Source organism: Lingula anatina, chromosome 2 (genome assembly GCF_051362555.1).
Source record: "Lingula anatina isolate TDL-2025a chromosome 2, LinAna3.0, whole genome shotgun sequence".
Lineage (NCBI taxonomy): Eukaryota > Metazoa > Brachiopoda > Lingulata > Lingulida > Lingulidae > Lingula > Lingula anatina.
This window is the reverse complement of record NC_141768.1, coordinates 41,084,332-41,105,603: the sequence shown is the minus strand read 5'-3', so window position 1 is coordinate 41,105,603 and position 21,272 is coordinate 41,084,332. Positions and strand designations below refer to the sequence as shown.

At 36.3% G+C, this 21,272-nt stretch overlaps 4 protein-coding genes across 10 annotated transcripts; 2 read left to right on the top strand and 2 right to left on the bottom strand.

The window, feature by feature from the left end:
• Positions 1-2: 2 nt before the first annotated feature.
• LOC106166629 (troponin C) lies at positions 3-7,471 on the bottom strand. Of its 4 annotated transcripts, none has more exons than XM_087003627.1 (6): positions 7,352-7,471; positions 7,186-7,244; positions 6,868-6,913; positions 4,447-4,590; positions 2,318-2,560; positions 3-992 (listed from the first exon to the last, which is right to left on the bottom strand). In XM_087003627.1, the coding sequence occupies exons 2-6, from the start codon at positions 7,189-7,191 to the stop codon at positions 964-966; spliced, it is 468 nt and encodes a 155-aa protein (XP_086859753.1). In that variant the 5' UTR covers positions 7,192-7,244; positions 7,352-7,471; the 3' UTR covers positions 3-963. The 4 variants fall into 4 exon arrangements, with proteins under 4 accessions (XP_086859753.1, XP_086859755.1, XP_086859754.1 ...); XM_087003629.1 differs by having other exon boundaries at positions 3-440; XM_087003628.1 differs by lacking the exon at positions 4,447-4,590 and adding an exon at positions 3,837-3,980.
• A 10-nt stretch (positions 7,472-7,481) lies between these two features.
• Positions 7,482-11,494, top strand: LOC106166571 (carbohydrate sulfotransferase 11-like). Of its 4 annotated transcripts, XM_087003621.1 has the most exons (4): positions 7,482-7,725; positions 9,313-9,431; positions 9,612-9,715; positions 9,968-11,494. In XM_087003621.1, the coding sequence occupies exons 2-4, from the start codon at positions 9,350-9,352 to the stop codon at positions 10,853-10,855; spliced, it is 1,074 nt and encodes a 357-aa protein (XP_086859747.1). In that variant the 5' UTR covers positions 7,482-7,725; positions 9,313-9,349; the 3' UTR covers positions 10,856-11,494. The 4 variants fall into 4 exon arrangements, with proteins under 4 accessions (XP_086859747.1, XP_086859749.1, XP_086859748.1 ...); XM_087003623.1 differs by lacking the exon at positions 9,313-9,431 and having other exon boundaries at positions 7,483-7,725; XM_087003622.1 differs by lacking the exon at positions 7,482-7,725 and having other exon boundaries at positions 7,782-9,431.
• Positions 11,495-11,743: 249 nt separating this feature from the next.
• On the bottom strand, positions 11,744-14,484 carry LOC106166445 (speedy protein 1-A). The gene is made up of 6 exons (XM_013545014.2): positions 13,895-14,484; positions 13,606-13,664; positions 13,317-13,402; positions 13,045-13,216; positions 12,524-12,800; positions 11,744-12,263 (listed from the first exon to the last, which is right to left on the bottom strand). Exons 1-6 carry the CDS (start codon positions 14,175-14,177, stop codon positions 12,196-12,198), a joined length of 945 nt encoding a protein of 314 aa, XP_013400468.2. The 5' UTR covers positions 14,178-14,484; the 3' UTR covers positions 11,744-12,195.
• A 123-nt stretch (positions 14,485-14,607) lies between these two features.
• On the top strand, positions 14,608-21,253 carry LOC106166555 (E3 ubiquitin-protein ligase synoviolin A). The gene is made up of 14 exons (XM_013545161.2): positions 14,608-14,797; positions 15,429-15,521; positions 15,932-16,084; positions 16,340-16,388; positions 16,630-16,733; positions 16,933-17,059; positions 17,250-17,349; positions 17,735-17,800; positions 17,927-18,189; positions 18,393-18,482; positions 18,854-19,051; positions 19,258-19,441; positions 19,649-19,836; positions 20,179-21,253. Exons 1-14 carry the CDS (start codon positions 14,663-14,665, stop codon positions 20,373-20,375), a joined length of 1,947 nt encoding a protein of 648 aa, XP_013400615.2. The 5' UTR covers positions 14,608-14,662; the 3' UTR covers positions 20,376-21,253.
• Positions 21,254-21,272: the final 19 nt, after the last annotated feature.

The following is a 21,272-nucleotide window of genomic DNA, read 5'->3' as shown; positions in this document are numbered from 1 at the left end:
TCTCGTGGAAAATATGTAAAAATCCACACATTTATTCACCTCGACCTCTATCCGGGTCTGTACAAACGAAAGGCCTGTAAAACGTTAAATATGGATAGTCTATTGTTCCCGGATTTACAGCCATCTCTGTCTACATCCCCGTCAAAACAGACTGGTATATGTATGTGAATTCTGACAGGAGTCTTTTTCTCCAAAAAAACTGACATCTTATATACTCTTGGACATGGCGGCAGGAGTTTCAAAAGTCAGTGGGCTCAAATCCGATAAATGCCCACCTTTTGGTTTTGTTGATTTTTTTTTTTACAAATTCAAGCAGACGACAGGCACATGTGAGGATCACAGAGGATACAACAGTTGTCAGTGACAGTCTAAACTAGTAGCAGGTGATGCACTGAGAAGCTGAATGTGGGTTTATGTACCAGTCATCAGTTTATAAAACTCTGGAAATGATAAATGTGAAGGCGGTTATTTGACACTGTGTAAAAGACCACATACATGCAGCACATGCAAAAAAAAAAAAAAAAAAAAAAAAAAAGGAAATGAAGAAAAAAAATAATAAAATGCAACGATTACATCTTAGAAAGTGATAGTGGGATTTCATCTATTGTTTTTGAGACACGCCCTTCCCCATGTGAGGCACACATGAGTGCATAGTTACGGAAACCAATCAAATAAAGTGCACAGTGAAAGACTCCCAAGTCCACATGTGATATCACCACCATGCAAGAAAACAGTGGGAATAACGTGTGCACAAACGCACTCAGCATTTGATCACTGCATTCAAGAGAGACAATTCCACTAACTCCTACGAATATATGAATTGTGTAAGTATGTGTCTATGAAAATGTTATCCCATATAGACAGCCGCTGGGGGGAGACTATCCCGCCATTGGTCAGGAAAATGCAAAGCAGTCATCTGCGGTCCAAGAGTCATGATTGCAATCCAGGTGGTTCACTTGGTGCTTATTTGCCGGTCATCAATGCATAGAACTCTGGAAAAGACAAATAAAGAGTAATTGCAGTCCTGGTACGCTGCCTGGCCTGTTGTCGTCTTGAGGACGAGTGCTGGAACTGGAGGTGTAACAAGGGGTGGCTGGGGGGGGGGGAGGAGGAGGAGGGAAGGGGGGGGGGGATATAGCTCTCCGGGCTATCCTGTCAGAATCGTGTGGAAAGGCGTACTATACGCGTCTGCAAATGTCCTAGAGTCTTATTCTTTTGTCTAAATATCTTGCAAAGCTATTTATATATTTCCAATTTACAAAGAAAAGCACCTGGTGTCGATATTTTTAAAAAATAAAATTATTAAAATTTCTGGAAAACATAACAGTCTAAATTGATCATTATTTGTTAAAATACTGTTAAAAACTAAGTTAAATGGCACAAAAGATCGAATGCAAGTATTAAAAAAACAGGTTGGATATTAATTCGTAAGAACCAAAATTTCTTCTTTTTTTTTCAAGAGAAAAATTAGATTTGGTGCGAAAATCCCGTACAGAATACCTTTAAATTCCGGTAAAACTGGGCCAGATTGAGTTGTAGATGGGTTGTAGATGAATCTACATGTGAAGGGTGATAATATAATTTAGAGTGCTTTTGTACAGGTAAAGTTTTTATAGGATGAGAATAAGGTCACTGCTGGAATTTAGCTGGAAACAAATGAAAGGAAATTGCTCGAGATGATCATGCAGGTGGAAGTTTTAACATCAGGGCTAGGCGCATGTCCTAACATACAACAAACACAGGGAAATTACTGCAGCGGTCTGGAAACTAATTCATACGACGTTAGACAGAAATGGCACCGGTGAGTCCAGTGTAGAGGGGTACATGTACGTGGGGTGCGTGTTGCGTGCTCTTGCACGAATTGTCCGTGTTGTCACGCAGAGCATGGGGTAAAATGCAATGGAAGGCAGTAGGCAGCATGCAGAATTTACATAGGACGCGGTGCGTGCCAGACGGGAAGACACACGGTGACACTACGGTGTGACATGCAGAAAATAAAACATTTGGACAATCACGCCACTTGAAATACACAAGTTTTACATTAACAAGGCAGCAAAACTGTCAAATGTACATCTATGTTTTTACATAAAAAAGAACAAATTAACTCTGCAATTCACTGTTAGAGGCTATCGCAGTAATATCAGAAAAATATAGTTCCACAGAAGCATAGAACATTTTAAAATATTCCTTAAGTCGCTGTCTTATTTAAAATTTTTTTGTTCAGTATCCGATATTACAAATGAAAAATTTAAGTCTGTGCATGTTAAATCAACATTTCAAATGTTTGGGTAAAATAAAAAGCTTATGCTATATCTACCATCGTAGTCGACTGTGCCGCTCGCATCTGTGTCTGTTTCTGCGATCATGTCCTCGACTTCGGAGTTAGTTAGGTCGTCTCCCAGGCTCTTCAGAATCCACCTCAGGTCTTCTACGGGAATAGAACCAGTTTTCTGCTTGTCCAGCACACGAAAAGCTTCCCTCAGTTCCTTTTCGTCCTCGTCCTCTATCAGCTTCCTCACGTACAGGATGAGGAATTCATCAAAGTCAATATAGCCACTACCTATACAGATATTAGAACATCAGTGTCAGCCATAAGAAAGCCGTAAGTTTGTATCGAAACGTGCATTCATATGCCGCAGTCAACAGAACACTGGATATTGAGAAGCAACATATAGGAAAACCACTGGTTACACGGAATTTTTAAGAAATAAATATAAGTTATAAAATTTAGACATTATATGATATTTCCTACATCACTTTAACTGCCTGTTTTAAATACAGCTACCTCCCAGCCGGCGCGCCCAACTGGGCACATACCAATACAGGGTTGCTGCATGTGGGTTAAGGTTTAGCCAAGGTTCCACGTGGGGCCCTTTTGTGACATAAGTTCTAGCCGACTGCCTATCCCGTTGAATAGAAATCATCTAGAGTTAGCCCCACCTCCCACAGATTTTCGCACGTTTTCTAGTTTAATATGACGTCACGCAGTGCCGACAGCCTCATTTTAGGCTGTCACAGATGATTCTATTAAACCAATTCAGTCAGGCTGCAAGTGGAACCTCTCTTTGGGCGTGCCGGCAGGGTGAAATAAACGGTTTCATGGATATCTTTAAAGCTTTAACAAATGTAACAATCTTCAATACACCCATACACGAAAAAGCATGAAAAGTTTAGAAAATGCACAAATGAGAACATTTTCCAAAGCACTCCGGGAGGGAAACCTGAAACTACGAAACTGGACAGCAACACGAAAAGAAAGCCACAAAGTGCAGAAGGAGTGCACAGTAAATGTGTTGAACTCTATATCCTAACTCTAAAACTAAATCTAAAGTGAAAAATATACATCCAATGAAAATGGTGACACTACCTGGAAATAGAAGGAGAACAATTGGTGGCAGGGATGGAATCACGACCTACTTTCAGCTACAATCCAACTGAACTGTTGGTCTACATAGTATATTATATAGTCCAAATCAGTTGGCTATTCACTGAATGTAAGTGGATATTGCAATCAGAAAAATGCAAATAAACAAGACCTAACATCCTTTTGTACGTAAATCCATAAAAAACAGTTAATTCTTTCATGTTTTTTTTTCCTTTTTTGTCTGTATAGATTGCATAACAGCCGCTTTCATCAACGTGCCAGTAAATCAAGTGCAATATGTTTTGTTAAGGATGTTAGGTCTCAAGTGAAGTGAAGTGAAGTGCAGTGGGTCAAAAAGATGGGATGTGAAACGGGGGAACATCACTTGGGACTCTACAAAAACCAACGCAGTGCAATGGCGGCTCGGGCTGGCTACTCTGGCAACGGCAGTGGATGTTGTCACTCATCTTACCATCCACGTCGATATCATCAGCCCATTCCTTCAGCTGGTCGGGCTTCAGCTGTCTGCCTAAGGATCTGAACACATTACCCAATTCTTTGATGGAAATCTTGCCGCAATCCTTTTTGTCGAACAACTTGAATGCCGCCCTGGCGTCTGTAAAATGCGCCCTTGTCATGTAAGAACGGTGTTAAATACTTCAAAAACGCATCAATATTTTGCGACTTGGGCCACCAGCAGAATCCCAAACTCTATCGCCAATACCAGTTTTTTTATTGTACAAACCAAGTGTTAAAATCAATTTATTGTGCCAATTGTATTGTATGTTTCAGGATAGATGGATGGATATGGAAAGCTGGTGACCCTGTCAATAACTCTACAAAGTCTTCAACAATATAAAACTGTGGAAAACTTTGCACCCCAAACAGAAGATTGTACATCTTTTTAAGCAGCGCTTTCGAGAGGGTAAGAAAGGGTAATTTCCATGTTCATATTTTGTTTTTTCTCGATCTTAAGTGTAGTCTACACAAAATGCTAAAACAGTATACAAAATCACCCTCTGATATACGCCACCAAAAGATGTATTACCCTCTGTTAATTCCTTAACTACGATCTGTCTTACCATCCAAGTCTACCTCGGCTGCGAACGCCCTCAGCTGCTCAGCCGTCAGCGCGCGCCCAACGCTTCTGAACACATTACCAAGCTCCTTCAGGGAAATCCTGCCTACATCTTTCTTATCAAACAGTTTGAATGCTTCGCGCGCGTCTAAACAGTGAGAAAAAAGGTGCATCAGAGACATGATATTGCAAGTGAGTGTGACCGTGCAGAATTAGATGCCGATGCCAAGCGCTGGTGACCATTGCAAAAGCTGTTGTTGCTGTGAGAAGCTTTACTTGTTAACAGTACTAGTAAGAGCTGATGGTGCCAATTCTTACTGATTATAGATGAGAAAGGTCGTGCTTTTTTAAGTATCTGATATTGCATAAAAAGTTATATTAACGTTAGATTAAAGTCAAGAATTAGGTGGGCTGAACTTGCGAATTTAGTACTTTAGTATGGTTATGCATAATTACTTCTCATAATCTATTAGCTGTTATTTCATTCTATTGGCTCTTAAATGTTGGCTGTTTATTGAAAACTTTTTTTGCTGTTAGGCTTCAAGTCATTTAAAACTAGGAGGCCTTATACTCCTGTGCATACATGTAGTACCGCTATAATACGCAGAAACCAAATATGCACGGAAATATTTAGGTGCCATTATATATACTGAGCATTTTATGCGCACCAATATGCAGTTTGAAAAAAAAAGTAGGCTAGAAGTAGACATGCTATCTGTAACTTCCTCCTACGGATCGGGAAGGAAACTGTTAGTTTTTTAAATCAAAATGATATATACAAGATTTTCAAGCACAATACCATATTGAGTGAATGTTGTTAGTCATCCAGTCAAATAAGAATGATAAATATGAATAACTCTGATACTGGAACTTGCATTTAGCAACTGACCGACGAGACCTTTCATTAGGTAAATGGCCTGGATAAATTGGTCACATAATCTATTGCCATAGACTATGTTCTGTCACATTTTCTAAACTTATATTTTAACGGCATACAATGCCTCCTAGACCTCTACATGTAAAAAAATTCTGAAATTTAAATTTAATCTCTCACATGTCAGCAAGGTATATCTTATCAAAAGCGGCTAAGTAAATTTCCATTTATAAACCCATTTTCAGCTCTTAATTTATAATATTTTTCTTATTTCGGGAGTGGGTGAAATATGAAAAACTTAGAACTCAGAAAGCGGTTTCTATTTCGTTATTCTTGGATGGTAAGAAATATGTGGTGCACCTTAGGGAGAAAAGTATCGACATTTTTAGAAAAATAAAGCCGATGTAATATAAAGTTCAAACTCTTATTGAGTGACTTAAAAAGTAACCATTGCCACCGCTTGGCCCTCTGAAGACCTCTACATGCACTGTAAGCAAAAGAAATACCCAATTCCATTTTAAGACAAACTAAAAAAGCTTTTAGTTATTTCACAGCTTCTTGTATTGGTACATAGCATGCCAGTGTCTGTCAAAATGTTTTTTCTTGTTTTTTGTTAGAGATGGGAAAGTCCTTCTTCGAGGTTTGATCATGATATGGATCTCAACGTCAATAGGATAATATATTTAAAGCAAACAATTCGATTGACTTTTAATGGTTCATTTAGTGGAAAATGCAGGGATCGCGTCGACCTCCACCCCACCCCTCTCTCATACATATTTTATGCACATGTAGACCTACAAGGATTAATGTCATTAATGGTTAGGATGAGGTACCATTTTCACGCGCAAAGAGCGCCATTTATTAGACTAACCAGCCACAACCACAACATATTCACTGTATATACTGCAAGCGCATGCACTCAGCGATTTAATCTTAACAACAGAGTACGGCTAAACGCAGTACTAGCGTAATTGATCTTTAAAATATCAGATAATCAAACTTTACAATTTAGACAATAAAGTATATATCTTCTGATAAAAAACATTACCTAATCCTAATTAATGACACGGCACTAATATGAATAAATATAAAATCTTTTTTTTTTTTCAAATAGTCGGTGCACTTTGTCTAATATAAGTATGGTATTTATAAGCCCACTAAGATAGCGCTCGTTGCGGTGTAATACGAGCCAGACGTGCGCCGTATTAGGGGAGCAGAAACATTTGCTTCTACACCTGAATCATATCGCCTAGCTCCTTAAATGGCAGCCGCCCAGGTCAAAGTTAATATAAAGTTCCTTCTGCTTTGGGGAGAGGAGCGGATTATTACGTATTATATATATATAAAAAAAGAAAATAAGTTTTAAAAAGCTTTGACGTGTCATACAGCTAATATGTTTCGACAGTGCAAATGTCATAAAAGTGATTTAACCTTAAAATAAATAATTGTTTTATATGTATAATTTAGAATGTTTACATCCATCAACAAAACGGTCTTTTATTTTTAACCACTAGAGAGCATCAACATAGATCTACATGAAAATAACCTTACCGTTCTTTTCTATCTCGTTCAGAGTTCTTTTATGTTCGCAGGGTTCCTAGTGGCAAGAAATAAAGAAAGCAGTCAAAATATAATTAGAAAAACGAAACATTCCAAAACACGATAAAATAAAAAAAAGAACATTGTACTTTAAAGCAGATGTACTCAAAATAAAACCATATTATTGTTTAAATTCCCTTTCCACGGATTCAAATTCTTAACGCGGTTACTATAAAAAAGCAGTGCTTAACAGTGAGAAGAAGACGGAAAGCTTGAGGAAACGCCTGTTATCTGGTATAAAGCAACCTACCTAGAAGCCAGGACACTTACCCCCATGTTTCTTTTCTTTCCTGCGTATACGCACTCGCAACCTTTACTTTCCAAGCACTCTAGGGAAATTAAGAAGATAAATGAGAATGCAGCGAGTAACTACATTAGATTATTTTAAAAAATCGTTGCTTTTTTGTGCAGGATGCAGTAAATGGAGGTAACTCACCAGTTTAATGCGGCGGCTCTGAACTCCTGGTAATGGCTGACGGTTTGTATCTTACACCTGCAATGCAGCAGCAACTGGGACATTCCAGGCAACAGGCGGCGCCACTGGCTGTTTATAAATAGACTAGAGAGAAGCAGTCGTTCATCTTGCCCAATTAAAATCACTGTTAAATTTCCTCAGGAAATTATTGCAAGGGAGTTCCGTGTAAAAACTGTACAAACAGGGGTGATATACTAGTTCGGATATACTCTCCTCAAACGAAGGGCGATAATGTGAGTTGGGGATGAAAATTAAAAGATTCTGTTTTAATCCATGCTCCCAGGACCAACCATGTTTGAGGCACTGATAATAAGAGCGCAGCTATTCATAATGAGGTAGAAGCTTCAATTATTTTCAATCAAACTAATGCCTTTTCTAATTGGTAATCACTTTTTAAACTGGTGGCTTGTAAAAAGTAGAAAAAAGTTATGATAATTCGTTATTCGAAAAATTACAGTTGGCTGACTTTCCTGATGCCTTTTCTGGTACGTATCAGACATCACTTTTTCGAGTTCCGAACCCAAAACTACTTTTGAATTCTACGTTTTCCATTTTTTTATAGATCACACTTAGGCCAGACAAAATTGATGAGTTGGTTAACGAGCGCGACTGACCTCAATTCTGAGGGTAATCTGAATGTTTTTCGCACAATTTTTTTCAAATGTAGAAATATATGAGTTTGATAAATCGGCGACACTTAAAATCAATCCAGGGAAAAACCTAAATGCTGATGTTTTTATTTTCTAAAATTCCTCATATTGCCACATTGTACATGTAGGTATGACGTTTCTCTTTTCCTTTACAACCTTATTTGAGATGATTAATGAATTAAAATATATGTAATAACGACTGACCCTAAACTTAAGCTGGTATGTTTATATGCTTAAGAAACAAATCAAAAACAAATATTAAAATTTTTTGTTTGGCTTTGCGTGCATTTCCTGGGTTTTCACTTCATTACATTACATTATCTAAGATGCTTATATCCAATCCTATTCCATGAAACGGATATTTGACTTTGTTGAAGTATTTTACGATTTTTTATCAACCTTTTTTTGCATTTGAATCTACACCTGTTTATTGCTGTCTACATACAGAATTGACAGCCTGCAACAGTTGCTACCTCCTAATTACGCAAGAGGAACATGAAAGTACGGAAATAGTCCCCAGATCTTATAATTTTCAATTAGGCACACAACATGAAAGGGGAAGTACAGAAATAGTTCAAGGACCAGTGCTTTTAATTGGGTATCAGTATTTTACGAATTCTTCTGTTAATTACAGAAATATACCGTTTCATTACACCATCATATCATTATATCACGTTCACCGATTACAATTGATTTTATGATTATTGATTAATATGTCAGTTTCCTTGTATCGCACCTCGATCTGTAAAATTCAATTAGTCTTATTACAAAAATATCTATGTGTCTTTTCCACAATTGCAACAAATAACTGATTCACGAGTTGTGGTTGCGGATATTCAGTCTTATTCTTACTTTTTCTGTTGATTACAGCGATAGTATGGCTTCTGTCGGAATGAACTTGTTTTCGATAGCAATTAACCTATAAAAATATTGATCATCTCCTTGATGGATATGCCCCTCACAGAAATTGCAAATGTTCGTGACAACACCGACTCAAAAATCCTTGGGGAATTTTTTCATCAAAAAACGTAAGCGACGAGGAGGTATTCAATGAGAATAGTCTTCCCTGCGTTGTAAAATTAATCAAATTTGTTGACCAGAAGTCGTGATTGGAACAAGTGCACGTCAACGGTTTCACGGGGATGTTTTGGCTTACTTCACCTTGTCACAACATAACGAACTACGTAATCAAACAACGTGATGAATACCAATTCGTAATTCGAAGATGACCTTGAAATAGTTTTTGATTTTCGACTCCCCATCTTGCTCCAGCCACCATTCCAAGGGGGATAACTAACCTTAGTAGGAGATGTTCGGCCATCAGTCAAATGGTCTTCTGGCAGCTGTCCTCGGACTTGCTGGTGTCACCGTTGTAATTTACACGGCATTTGGTAGGTAATATGGGCTGTCCAGCAGAGAGGTAATTTTCTCATCTTTGTCATTTAACGAGCACTGTAAAGTCATTTAAAACATGACAAGTGAAACAAAGCAATGCAATGTAAACGAGCGCCTAATTGCCTGTTGCACAATAGCTGTTAAGTCATTTTCATATCATAACATGATAATTTTAGACGTATTATACCAAAGAAAGCGGCAGAGCATCCACATGTGCACACATTGTATCCCACCTGTTACTGCAAACAACAGCAATGATGAAAAAAGAATCGATGAAAAGGTGTGTATTCAAGCAGTTTATCAAATAGTGTAAAATATGTCCTTTCGACAATTAAATGCTCTCTATTGCCTTTATTAACTACATATAGCATGTATCTCTCATAGGCTTGTAATTACGTATTATCATAGATGTGCCATATTAGCTTAATGGTTTCATCAAGACCTAGGAAGGCGATTTTTGCCGGCGAAGCAGAAAATGGGAGGAGGGTAGTAAAATGCCAGATGAATAATCATTATTATATTAATATTGAAGGTACCTTTGTGGCATCGCGTCTCAGCGGACTGGAGGGCAAAAATTCTAAATCGAATTCGTCGTGTAAAAGACAGGTGTTTGAAACACAGGATTGCCAAACCTCTGAGTCGCAACATGTTGTCCAATCTGTATGTGGACGACAGACATGGCATCATCTTTTGCTCTGTGCCAAAAGTCGCTTGCAGCAATTGGAAATTAATTCTATTGATACTTTCCGCAGACGTCAGTCCACTGGATTATGAGAAAATCCCCCCGGCGTCGGTTCATAGTGGGGAGTTTTCAAAACACGTGAAACTCTTGAAAACACACACTCTTTATGGAATACAGTATCGACTGAATCATTACTTCAAGTTCTTCTTTGTAAGGCATCCCCTGGAAAGAATTCTGTCCGCCTACAGGGATAAATTGGAATCCGCAAAACCGTCTACGTACTATCCGTCCGTGGTTGGCACTAAAATCCTCCAACGATACAGAGAGCACCCTACGCAAAGAGAATTGCGAACCGGGACGAGTGTCACTTTCAGTGAATTCCTATTGTTCATCAGAGATGAAAACCTCAATGGACACAGTTTTGACGTTCACTGGAAAGAATTTTTTCATCTTTGTCATCCATGTTCCATACAGTATGACGTTATTGGACATTATGAAACACTAGCGGGCGATTCAGAGAACATACTGCGTTTATTAGGTGCGGGCGACAGGATACGATTCCCGGACTATCATGGTGGTAAAATCCACGTAAACACCAGCAGCACTGTAGGCGATTATTACAACGACATTGATATAAAATTACTGAAACAAGTTTGGAAGATTTACAGACGAGATGGGGACATGTTTGGATACAGATTTGATGATTTCTTGATGAAGCATTTAAACCGAACTGTTTAATACTTTACTTTTGTTACATAATTCTTTATTTTTGATTGATTATTATTTTTAAAAGTTGTTGCTAAAATAATTAAGGAACTCAACGGTGACGAGTTTAGATAATGTTTCTGTCCAAGGCCATTAACCACGTGAGCGCCAATACATGACGAATTTTTACCTCCGCCAAGGAGGTTATGTTTTCACCCCTGTTTGTCTGTTTGTTTGTCTGTCATCAACATATCTCAAAAAGTTATGGACCGATTTTGATGAAATTTTCAGGAACTGTCAGAAGTGGGCCAAGGAAGAGACGATTACTTTTTGGTGGTGATCCGGATCAATAATTAATAATAATCAAAAATCGCTGCCTTGGCGGAGGTCTGCGCTCTCGGAGTGCTTTTCTAGTTACCTCATGCCCTTTTTCTTTAATAAAATCTAATGCACTTTAAAGGGACATAGAATACAGACTTTTGTGATGTACAACTAAACTGGACTGACATTTTACAGGACACAATGTTAGTCACCAATGTTTTTTAGATTGGTATGGGCGCCTTTTACTGATTTTTGAAAAACTGATTGCTTTGACAGTTAAAACATTCGATGTAAGCTGTAATTTTTTACAAGCCTGCTACCACTGAAGATGCAAATATGAAACGCCCATGGACAATTAAAGATATATTCTTTATGAAATTTTCCTTGAAGTTTTCTCCAACTTAAGCATCATTGCTCCACCATCAAACAACTTGAAATCGATGTTTTAGAATCGAATGTTTTTGAGCTATTTCAATAAAAAAACATATCTAACGTTGCATTAAATCATCCATCATCTGATCTTCAGACCGATAACAGATAAAGAGAACAGAAAAAAAACACATCCATTTACTATATCATTTTATTTTAATCATTTAGCACATATATATGTGTTATGAGCTTGTCTTGTGATGAAAATATTGTTTTTAACAATATTTGCACTTTCTTTTCTTTAATATCAAAAAGATCAATATATCACTTGTTGTGTGTATCCTGCGGACTATACATGAAAGCTTTTCAAGATAGTGGAGCTTTTCAAAGCAAATTGCAATGTATTAAAGCTCCCTTTTTCAACAATACACAGTATAAGTAATATCTCCACTTTGAGAGAGTCCTTAAAACAAGTTTTCATTATGTGATACAAGTAAAATAATCAAATCTTATTAATCTTGTGACTTGAAAAATTAAAATGTAATAGAGAAATAAACTGCACGGACACTGACATTCTCAATGCCAATGAAGCATCCTAAGTCAGAAATCTAAAAAATGTCTTATTGAAATTGCTAAATCACACTGACATTTCAGATTAAGATAACTTCTTTCTTATCAGCCTTTTATTCTTCCTCCAAACTAAAACAAGCCCAGAAAGATGATTCATCGTCTTGAAGGGTTAGTTTCAAATCTGAAAAAAATAAATAAATAAATAAATTAAATAAATAAATAAATAAATAAATAAATAAAAATAAATGAATAATAGAAAAAATGCAATCCAAAGAATTATATTTTTGTGTTGTACACATTTTCAGTTATATATATCATACAGCAAATATGTAATAACATCAACCTGATACTAAAAGGAAAGCAAAATGAATTTAGTTATTCAAGTTACTTTTCTGTGCACATCAGAATTATGTATTGCACACATGTTCCTCTACGACTTACCCTCCAAATCAAAACCAGTGCCTGGAACCAAATGAAAAGGTCTTCCTACAGATTCTGGTGAAGATTCAGTACATGATGACAGATACCAACTATCCTCCTCCAGGAATTCTGAAGCATATTCACAACTATCACAGCGAAGACAGAAATGTGGAGAACCATCAGGACCTCGTGGATAGGCCTCGTCTTCATCTCTATTATGGGTTCTTATTGCACCAGCATGGTATTCGGGACGATCCCGTGTCCAAATGTAATGGTCTGGTTCATACTTGGACATTATCTGCAGATGACATTACATTCAGTTCAGTGGCACAGATCCATTATAATAAAACCATTATATAATCATTTATTGAAAATAATGAAGCAAAAAAGATACCATATTAATTGTTAAAATCATCAAGATCTAATTGGATTTAGGTCAATATGATATTTAAAAATTAGTGTTGGTATAAAGATAGAAAAGAGAGAAGTGAACAATATACACATATATAATAAATTTAACAATGAGCCAAACATATACTAACTTCCTCGCATGTTTGCTTGCTAACAACTGCTCTATATTCCATTTTCTTCCAAAGTTTGTCCCTATTTTTGAGAAAATTTGGGTATTTATTCTTCCATGTCTTCCCAAGAGCCCATGGAAAAATTTCATATTTCCAATCTTCATCATCTTCCTCCATATCATTTGCTAGGTATCTGTAAATAATAACATTTCATGCACAAATTAATAGGCGCATTTAAGAATGTTTTTTTTTTCAATAAAATAACAAATGTGTATGTGAGGGAGATAACTTACAATGCAATGAAGAAATTCATTCTGCTGTATTCTCTTGTAGTCAATCCAGCTCGTTTGAAGAAGGCAAAAACCATTGCCAGTAAATACTGAAAAAGAAATATAAAATTTTTTCAAGGACAAAAATCTTGGAATTTTTAAAATAACAACAAGTCCATGTTTAATTATTTTTTTAAACATATATATTAATTTATATTAATTTTATAATGTAAAAAAAAAAAAAAAAAGAAAAAGAAAAAATCTGTATTTGGTCAAAATTGATCAATTATCAGGCATCAATGTGTAAACTGACCTTGTCTGATATCCTCAAACATCTGTCTCGGGCAAGAAATTCGGTTATCACTTCATCTTCTGTAACATTATAAACAGATGGAAATGGACAATCAGATAACAAAATGAGATAAATGTTATAAGAATTAGAATGAAGTCACCATTAAATTGTATATTAAAGAACCTTCCCTCCAACTTCAGTGAATTGACATCTTAATCCCCTTTCAGCCAGTAACAAATTAATTACATTTAAATTCTTTAAATTCTTGAATATATATATATATTTTTTTTTTTTGAGCAAATCCTATTACCCAATAACTGGAAAAATGATTGTATTTCCTTGCTTTTTACAATTAAAATTGGCCTCTTTGGTTTCTTTGCTGGACTTAACACATTTTCCTTTTCTGAAACCAAATCATGGTCCTTGGGAGATTTTGGCCTCGCCCTCTTGTTTTGAGTTTGCGACGAACTTTTTGATGATATCAGGTTGTCATTAGAAATATATTCATGCAGCTCTATCTGAGTTTCCCCTTCAAGTTCAACTTCACGCTGTCCAGCTTTCCCGTTGCTCTTAAAATCCATTAATCCCATCATCTATTCTTCGAACTTAATTGCAAAGTGACAGCGGAAAAGCTCTAACCAGCACAAGAAACTCGATACATAGCCAGCAAATTTTATGTCTGCAATCGCAGACAGCGAAAATCCAAATGACACATGACGACAAACACGTTTTGAGTGTCAAACTTCTGCTCGTGCAGAAAAAGGTCGTCTGCTGCCAAACTGGATAGCTTCTCTTCACTTTCTTCACCATCTTAAAAAAATAATTGTAACATTTTAACTACAGAACTGTGAAATATACTATTATAAATCACCATCGATGTCTAAATATTAATTCATCATTTAAAAAATGATATTTTAGACAAATGTTGCAGGAACTTCCTCATTAAATTTGCCGCGAGAGGTCATTTTATTGATTTGGACCAATCGCAATGGGCCACGGGCTCGACTCCCATATTTGGAGCACTTGACCTTAGAGGCTGCCATATTGGATTTTCCCAAACGGGGAGATCACAGTAGTCATGAAAATGAGGGCTGTTTTGCTGACTGCGGCAAGCTTTATGCTCACAGGAATAGTAATTGGAAATGCATATTTACAGAAGAAACAGTTTTACCCCTCTGTTGTGTACATAACAAAGTCTAGTCCGAGTATGGCGGTAAGTATTAAACATAAACAGTGCACTACCGGCCGTGCATTACGAATACAACTGAAATGACACTGACATTGACAACATCTACAACCATTTTGTGCTACGTTTACTTACTAAATAGTTTACTGTAATACTTTCATACATAAAAGAAAGTATCATGTCATCTGATGATATTTATGTTTGAAGTGTGTCTCACAGTTTTAATAGGTTTGTAGTAAAATTAACATTGCCAAGTATTCACAAATAATACATACCGAAAAATGTCATTAAAATTATTCCTTCTAAGGACCCTTTCTCAATGAAACTACTTTCTATGTAGATTGATACAACTCTGCAGGGACTCCTGCTGAATGCAATCCTATAAACTGAGTGACAAACCTCCTTGAACAGGTACAGGGTAATTAACTTTCATGTGCATTTAGTGGCACCCAAAATGATATGTATTTATTTATTATATATAACTAACTATTAGTTAATCACTCTTAACCTGTTCAAGTAGGTGTGTCATTGAGTTCATAGGATTTCATGCAGCAAGAGTCCCCGCAGAGTCTGATCTATGGACGTAGAACGATAGTTTCAAATGTTATATTATTAACATACATTATTTTATCATTTATATCATCTCTTGCTTTTCCAGGTGCTGTATATACAGGCATTTGTATTTGTCATCCTTATGGGAAAACTGATGAGGAAGATTTTCTTTGGACAGCTCAGGCCAGCAGAAATGGAGGTATGTGTTATAGTTTTTTTGTGATCAACATATACCAGTCCATGCAGGTATTCCCCCCAGGTGTTTCCCCCTGTCTACAAAACTTATAATATGGTATAATATGGTACTTATAATATAATACTTTACTTTTTCAGCAGAAACGTGGAATCCCGCATTTATTTAAATTTTGCTGGTTCTAGATATTCGCCAATATCAGCAATAAAATAGGTGTTGGGTCCCATGATAATTGTACAAAGGTTTTTTTTAAACCTTCGCTCACATCTGACTGTATAAATGTAAAATTCTAGTTTAAACCAAATCAACTGTCAGCATGGGTGTTTGCATTCTTTCATACTGGTAATTTGCAACTGTTATTTGTGCTTATAGTGGCCATAGAATGCACTGATTGATATTTGTACTTCTCATTTCAGCATTTAATTGAGCGCTCCTGGTATGCAGTGACAGAGACATGTCTAGCTTTCACAGTATTCAGAGATGATTTCAGTCCACGGTTTGTGGCATTGTTCACGCTATTACTTTTCCTCAAGTGTTTCCACTGGCTGGGAGAAGACAGAGTAGATTATGTAAGTAGAAATAAGTGTTTTTCTAGTAATTAGGAAAACAAATCCATGATGTTTTAATTGAAGGCGTACAATATTTTGAAAAAAATCTAAGGAGATAAATAGAAGAATCTAAGAAGGGAAAGATTCACCCCCTTTTAGAAACTCAAGAATTGTCTTGCCTTGGCATTAACCTAATTTGAAAAGTGATCTTGTACTCACTCACTCATTCTCTCTCTCTCTCATTCATGTACATTTACATTTCAACTACTATTTCAGATGGAACGAAGTCCAATTATATCTTGGTTATTTCATATTAGATGCTTAGGTATGTGGGTATCTATATTGTTTGGTTTATTCACATTTTTTTAAAGTATGACTGAATGATATTTCAGATGGATTGCTTTAAATATCATTTTCATGATTGTAAAAGATTAACCATATTTATAAGACTTACATATTCTGAAGAGGACTGTTTAATGCATTTTAATATATTTATATAACTCTTAAAGAACAGATGATTCTGCAAGATTTTAAAATTTATTTACTCATCAATGCTGTTTCTCTAGCTCTGCTGTTGGTGTTGAGTTCCATAGACCTGTATTTTGTCAACCATGCCTACTACAGTACTTTGATCAAAGGAGCATCAGTGCAGCTTGTCTTTGGTTTTGAGGTAAATATATGGTTTGTATGAACTCCAATAGATTTAATAAACTGTGACAGATTTCCTGAATTTCTCATGATAGAATTTGTCATTTCAACGTGAATTAGCTTTATGCATGACAGTTGCTTAATTAATTTATTAGTTACTGCAACCTATTGAAATGCTTCATATCATATGAAGTTAAAACCAGTTCACTTTTTATTTGCAGTATGCCATCCTGTTCACCTTGGTTTTAACAGTCTTCATAAAGTATATTTTACATACAGTAGATGTTCAAAGTGAAAATCCATGGGAAAATAAAGCAGTTTATCTTCTTTACTCAGATCTAGGGATGGGTAAGTTTGGTTTCAAGATTTTTATAGTAATAAGAAACGTTGTGTGGTTATTTAAGGGCAAGGGCACAATAGGTGGTTAAAAGCTCTTATTCATATCAATTAAGATGATCAAAAGAAAGACAATAAGACGAGAAACACCAATTTGCCTTTCAATAACCTGAGTTAAACATGTTTTTTTTAACGTTTTCAGGTTTTGTGAGAGTTGTATTGTACATCACTTTCATGATTATAATGATCAAGGTTCATACATTCCCATTGTTTGCCATCCGACCAATGTACCTTACCATTAGGTGAGTGTTTGTAGGTTTTAACATAGATAATGATGCAGTTCAGTAATGAAGCCAATTCCTTGTAAACGTACAAATGACATGACCTACTTGTGTAATGAGAGTCATTTAATTTTCATCAGTTTAGACAGTCCATCTGTTTAGACAAATCCAGTATGCGAAATTAAAAAAAATTTATAATGTCATTACAAAAGTTCTAATCTAAGTGGTTTGAAATGACACTGAGTGAAAGGAAGAGCTGTTGAATATCATTGCTAGTTTGAAGAATAGTCTTGTCAAATTCTTTATTGTGGTTGTTACCTGGGACAACCAGCCCCATTACTCTCTTAAAATAGCACAGTGGAAGATATATGATACTGAATTTCTTCCTGCATTGATTTCTTTGCAGAGCCTTCAAGAAAGCTTTGAATGATGTTATAATGTCCAGAAGAGCCATAAGGAATATGAATACTTTGTAAGTACTTGGTTATACTTAAAAGAATCATTATTAATTTTATTTTAATTGCAATTTGTTAAGTGATTAACAGATGACAATATAATTTTTCTATGAATTATTATATGTATATTTGTTTTGTTATAGGTATCCAGATGCTACAGAAGAAGACATCCAGTCAGGAGATAATGTTTGTATAATATGCCGAGAAGAAATGGCAGTCAACTGTAAAAAACTCCCCTGCAACCACATATTTCACACAAGCTGTCTGCGCTCCTGGTTTCAGCGCCAGCAGACGTGCCCCACATGCCGCATGGATGTTTTACGATTGCCTGCGTCAAGACCACGAAGCACCCCTCCACAGCAGCCTCAGCAACCACAGCAGCAACCCAACTTGCAGCAGCCTCACTGTAAGAATATAAGAAAGTTTCTTTGCTGACTGCTGAAAGAAGTAATGCACACATGTGCCAAAACTGATTCCTTATTTCAAATTATTTTTATATAAGGATTATAGAAAATGAGTGATTTATAAATCTTTACTCTTTCAGTCTCACTAAATTTACCTCTTTAATTTGATATGTATACCATATTAACTTTCCCTCTTTCATTGCAGTGGCTGGCCTGTTCGGTGGAGCTTTTCCTGGTGCATTCCCAGCCTGGCATCCAGCTCCAGGACAGGTGCCCCCTCAACCTCCCCCTGCAGGTAGGTAATACCAAGCATTATAGTCATCCTGGCCCCTAACTGCCAACGTTCTCTTGGCCTACTCCAGCAGATAAGTATACTGTGTGTTAAGCAGCATGGCTTCTTAAAACTCCACCTTCTTAAAATTTTTGTTCAGAAATTGACCTACTTATCTTCCCCGATGATGTACAGCACAGATAGCAAGAAGAAAATATCTGTTCAAATATCATTTTTCAGGTAATATGAAATGACAGCCTTTGGTATTTCTATACTTTTTGAAATTACATGGTGGCATTTGGTCAGCTTTTGTAACAAAAAATTAACTTCAAATATATATATATATATTTAACTACACTGATAACCAGTTTTAATCCACTTCATTTTTCTTTAAGGAGCCCCCAGTAGTTCAGCTCCACCAAACACAGCGACACCCTCACCTCCAGGCACGACTGCCCCCAACATGGGGGGAGCTGGGTTCCCTGCAGGCCAGGTGCCACTACAGCCAGGGGCACCTGCCCCACCTCTCCCTGGGTTTATGCCTCCATTCATGCCACCACCACCTATGTTTGTACCTGGGATGATGCCGTTTGGTAGGTTGTCTACATTTCATAGCAAAGGTTATGAGGTACCCCCCCCTCTCCAGTTGCTAGAATTATCAGTAGAATGCAATCAGATAATATCAATGCTTACATTTTGGTATCTTTTAAGTATTGTATGTACACTGCATCTTATGAGACAGTGAAAAATTTATATTATAATGGCTTCTTTCTATTTTCTATTTTCTTGCCTATTTCAGGTATGCCAGTTCCTAGTCCCCCTCCCAACTTTTCAGGTTTAAATGAAGAAGAACTTGGAGCAATGGAGGGGACAGAAAGGCGGCATTTAGAGGCCAGGATACAGCATTTGAGAAGTATCCATACACTGCTAGATGCAGCAGTTGTAATGCTTCAGCAATATACTACTATGGTTAACAATTTAGGGTGAGTTTTGATTGTTGACCAAGGATATTGAAAGTGTTTTGTTTGGAATAGCAATTGGCGTTTTTCCCTTCAGTTGTTGAAACTTTCATGAAAAAAGCCAGGCATCATAATTTTAATCCCAGGGAACTGGAAGATGGCTTGATCCTTGTAAAAAAAAGGGTTGCTTATAAAAAGTTATGTATTTATAATACATTTTTTTATTTGCAGAGCCACTGCTCCACCTTCAACAGCAGCTTCTTCAGCCTTCACAACAGTAACACAAAGTCCATCTGTTTCCTCATCATCAAACCTGGTCACTTCCACATCACCATCCACAGACTTCTCTTTACCTAGGCCACTCAAGGACTCTGAGAGGCAATCAAAAATACAAGAAAAAGACTCTAGTAAGGATGAAGGTATGTCCTATTTTTCAGAGTTATCAAAAATCAGTTCATATTTTTTGTCCAATCATTGTATTGTTTGATAAGAAAAATATGCTAGTTTTACATAATTCTTGAATTTTGATCAGAGTTTGTTCTTCATTTGCACAGCCTAATTTTTCACTGTTGGCTTTTAAGTATTCAGTGTGAAAAAGAAGAAATTAACTGAAACTAAAAAAGGTTTGAATTAATTTTTTTAATTAAACACCACCTGGTGTTTCAGCTATAGGTTGCATTCTGATCTTTTCTTAGCCTCAACTTATATAGGTTGTGTAATTTTCATACACAAATTTTATTATTCTTATCACATAATTTCAGATGATAGCGCCCTTGGTGCTACTGGATTTAGTCCAGTAAAAAAAGAAGAACTCATTCCTAAATGGGAAGATCCATCTTTGGAGGAAGAAAGTGACGAGATGCACGAGATAAGGAGACGCAGACTACAGAAATTCTCATCACAAACGGACACAGACAAATCAAAAACTAAAATAGATGACTATGATAACTTAGATTGAAACTTTTTTGCACATCTCGGCACTTCTTGTATGGCCATCTATTTCAGTCTCATGGAAATTGCTATTTTAAATGGCGAGGAGTTAAGTTGTGCAGCGCATTGGTTAATGCCAGTTTCTTTTCTCTGCATGCATGCTGGCAATGCATTCCTTGACTTTCTGGTAAAAAAAAAGTTCCTATGGGCACTGCATACAGCATTTCTGCATCTTTCACTGATTTAATGGAAATTGGCTCCAGATTTGTTTTTGGCATGTTGTAAGTAGAAGGCGACAAGCCATGTTATCAGTATTTATATGCATTTCACAAATGGCAGTAATAGATGTAGTTACAAAAGTAGTATCTGTATGTCATTGTATGTGCTGCAGTCATTTCAACAGAAGGGCCTAGTGCTTCTAAAATTTGTAATGACGGTTCAAAACTGAAAAGCCATAAGGGAGTTACTCCCATCATTATTTTTCTCTGTCCTCATCCCATATTTTCAGTTTACATTCAGTTTGTGTTTAATGTGAACCATAGTAAAAAAAAACCCTATTTTAAAGCCCAAAATGATTAATGCTTTAAGCTGAATGTGAAACGATTAGCATTGCCTCTTAAACTAAGACACTAAATGTGCACTTATAAAATTTTGAGCAAATTGAGAAATGGTGCTATTTTAACAATTTGTTTTTGAAACCCATAATGGAAAGAGAATAGGTATTCAGTATTTTTTTAATGGTGTATATAATGCCAAGTCCCAGCAAACATATTCCATTTAGCTAGACAATGTTATGGAGTATTCAGCGACTCTATCAGCTTAATATATCAGGATTTCATGGACAGAATTGACATTTGCTGGTTTATACATGGTGAAGGGGAAGATAATAAAGAAAAATGAAAAGAGCTTTGATAGTCTTAGTTTC

Excerpts from the sequence above, each read along its gene's own strand:
- LOC106166629 (XM_087003627.1), bottom strand. Across the intron at positions 4,591-6,867 it reads GAACGAGATAGAAAAGAACG|ACGCGCGCGAAGCATTCAAA; the intron begins GTAAGGTTATTT and ends CTCACTGTTTAG. Across the intron at positions 2,561-4,446 it reads AGCCGAGGTAGACTTGGATG|GTAGTGGCTATATTGACTTT; the intron begins GTAAGACAGATC and ends ATATCTGTATAG.
- LOC106166571 (XM_087003620.1), top strand. The coding sequence starts at position 9,512 with ATGACAAGTGAAACAAAGCAATGCAATGTAAACGAGCGCCTAATTGCC. Across the intron at positions 9,716-9,967 it reads AAAAAAGAATCGATGAAAAG|GTACCTTTGTGGCATCGCGT; the intron begins GTGTGTATTCAA and ends TTAATATTGAAG.
- LOC106166445 (XM_013545014.2), bottom strand. The coding sequence starts at position 14,177 with ATGATGGGATTAATGGATTTTAAGAGCAACGGGAAAGCTGGACAGCGT. Across the intron at positions 13,217-13,316 it reads ATGAATTTCTTCATTGCATT|ATACCTAGCAAATGATATGG; the intron begins GTAAGTTATCTC and ends TATTATTTACAG. Across the intron at positions 12,801-13,044 it reads GCAAGCAAACATGCGAGGAA|ATAATGTCCAAGTATGAACC; the intron begins GTTAGTATATGT and ends TGTCATCTGCAG.
- LOC106166555 (XM_013545161.2), top strand. The coding sequence starts at position 14,663 with ATGAAAATGAGGGCTGTTTTGCTGACTGCGGCAAGCTTTATGCTCACA. Across the intron at positions 17,060-17,249 it reads TTACTCAGATCTAGGGATGG|GTTTTGTGAGAGTTGTATTG; the intron begins GTAAGTTTGGTT and ends TAACGTTTTCAG. Across the intron at positions 17,801-17,926 it reads ATAAGGAATATGAATACTTT|GTATCCAGATGCTACAGAAG; the intron begins GTAAGTACTTGG and ends GTTTTGTTATAG.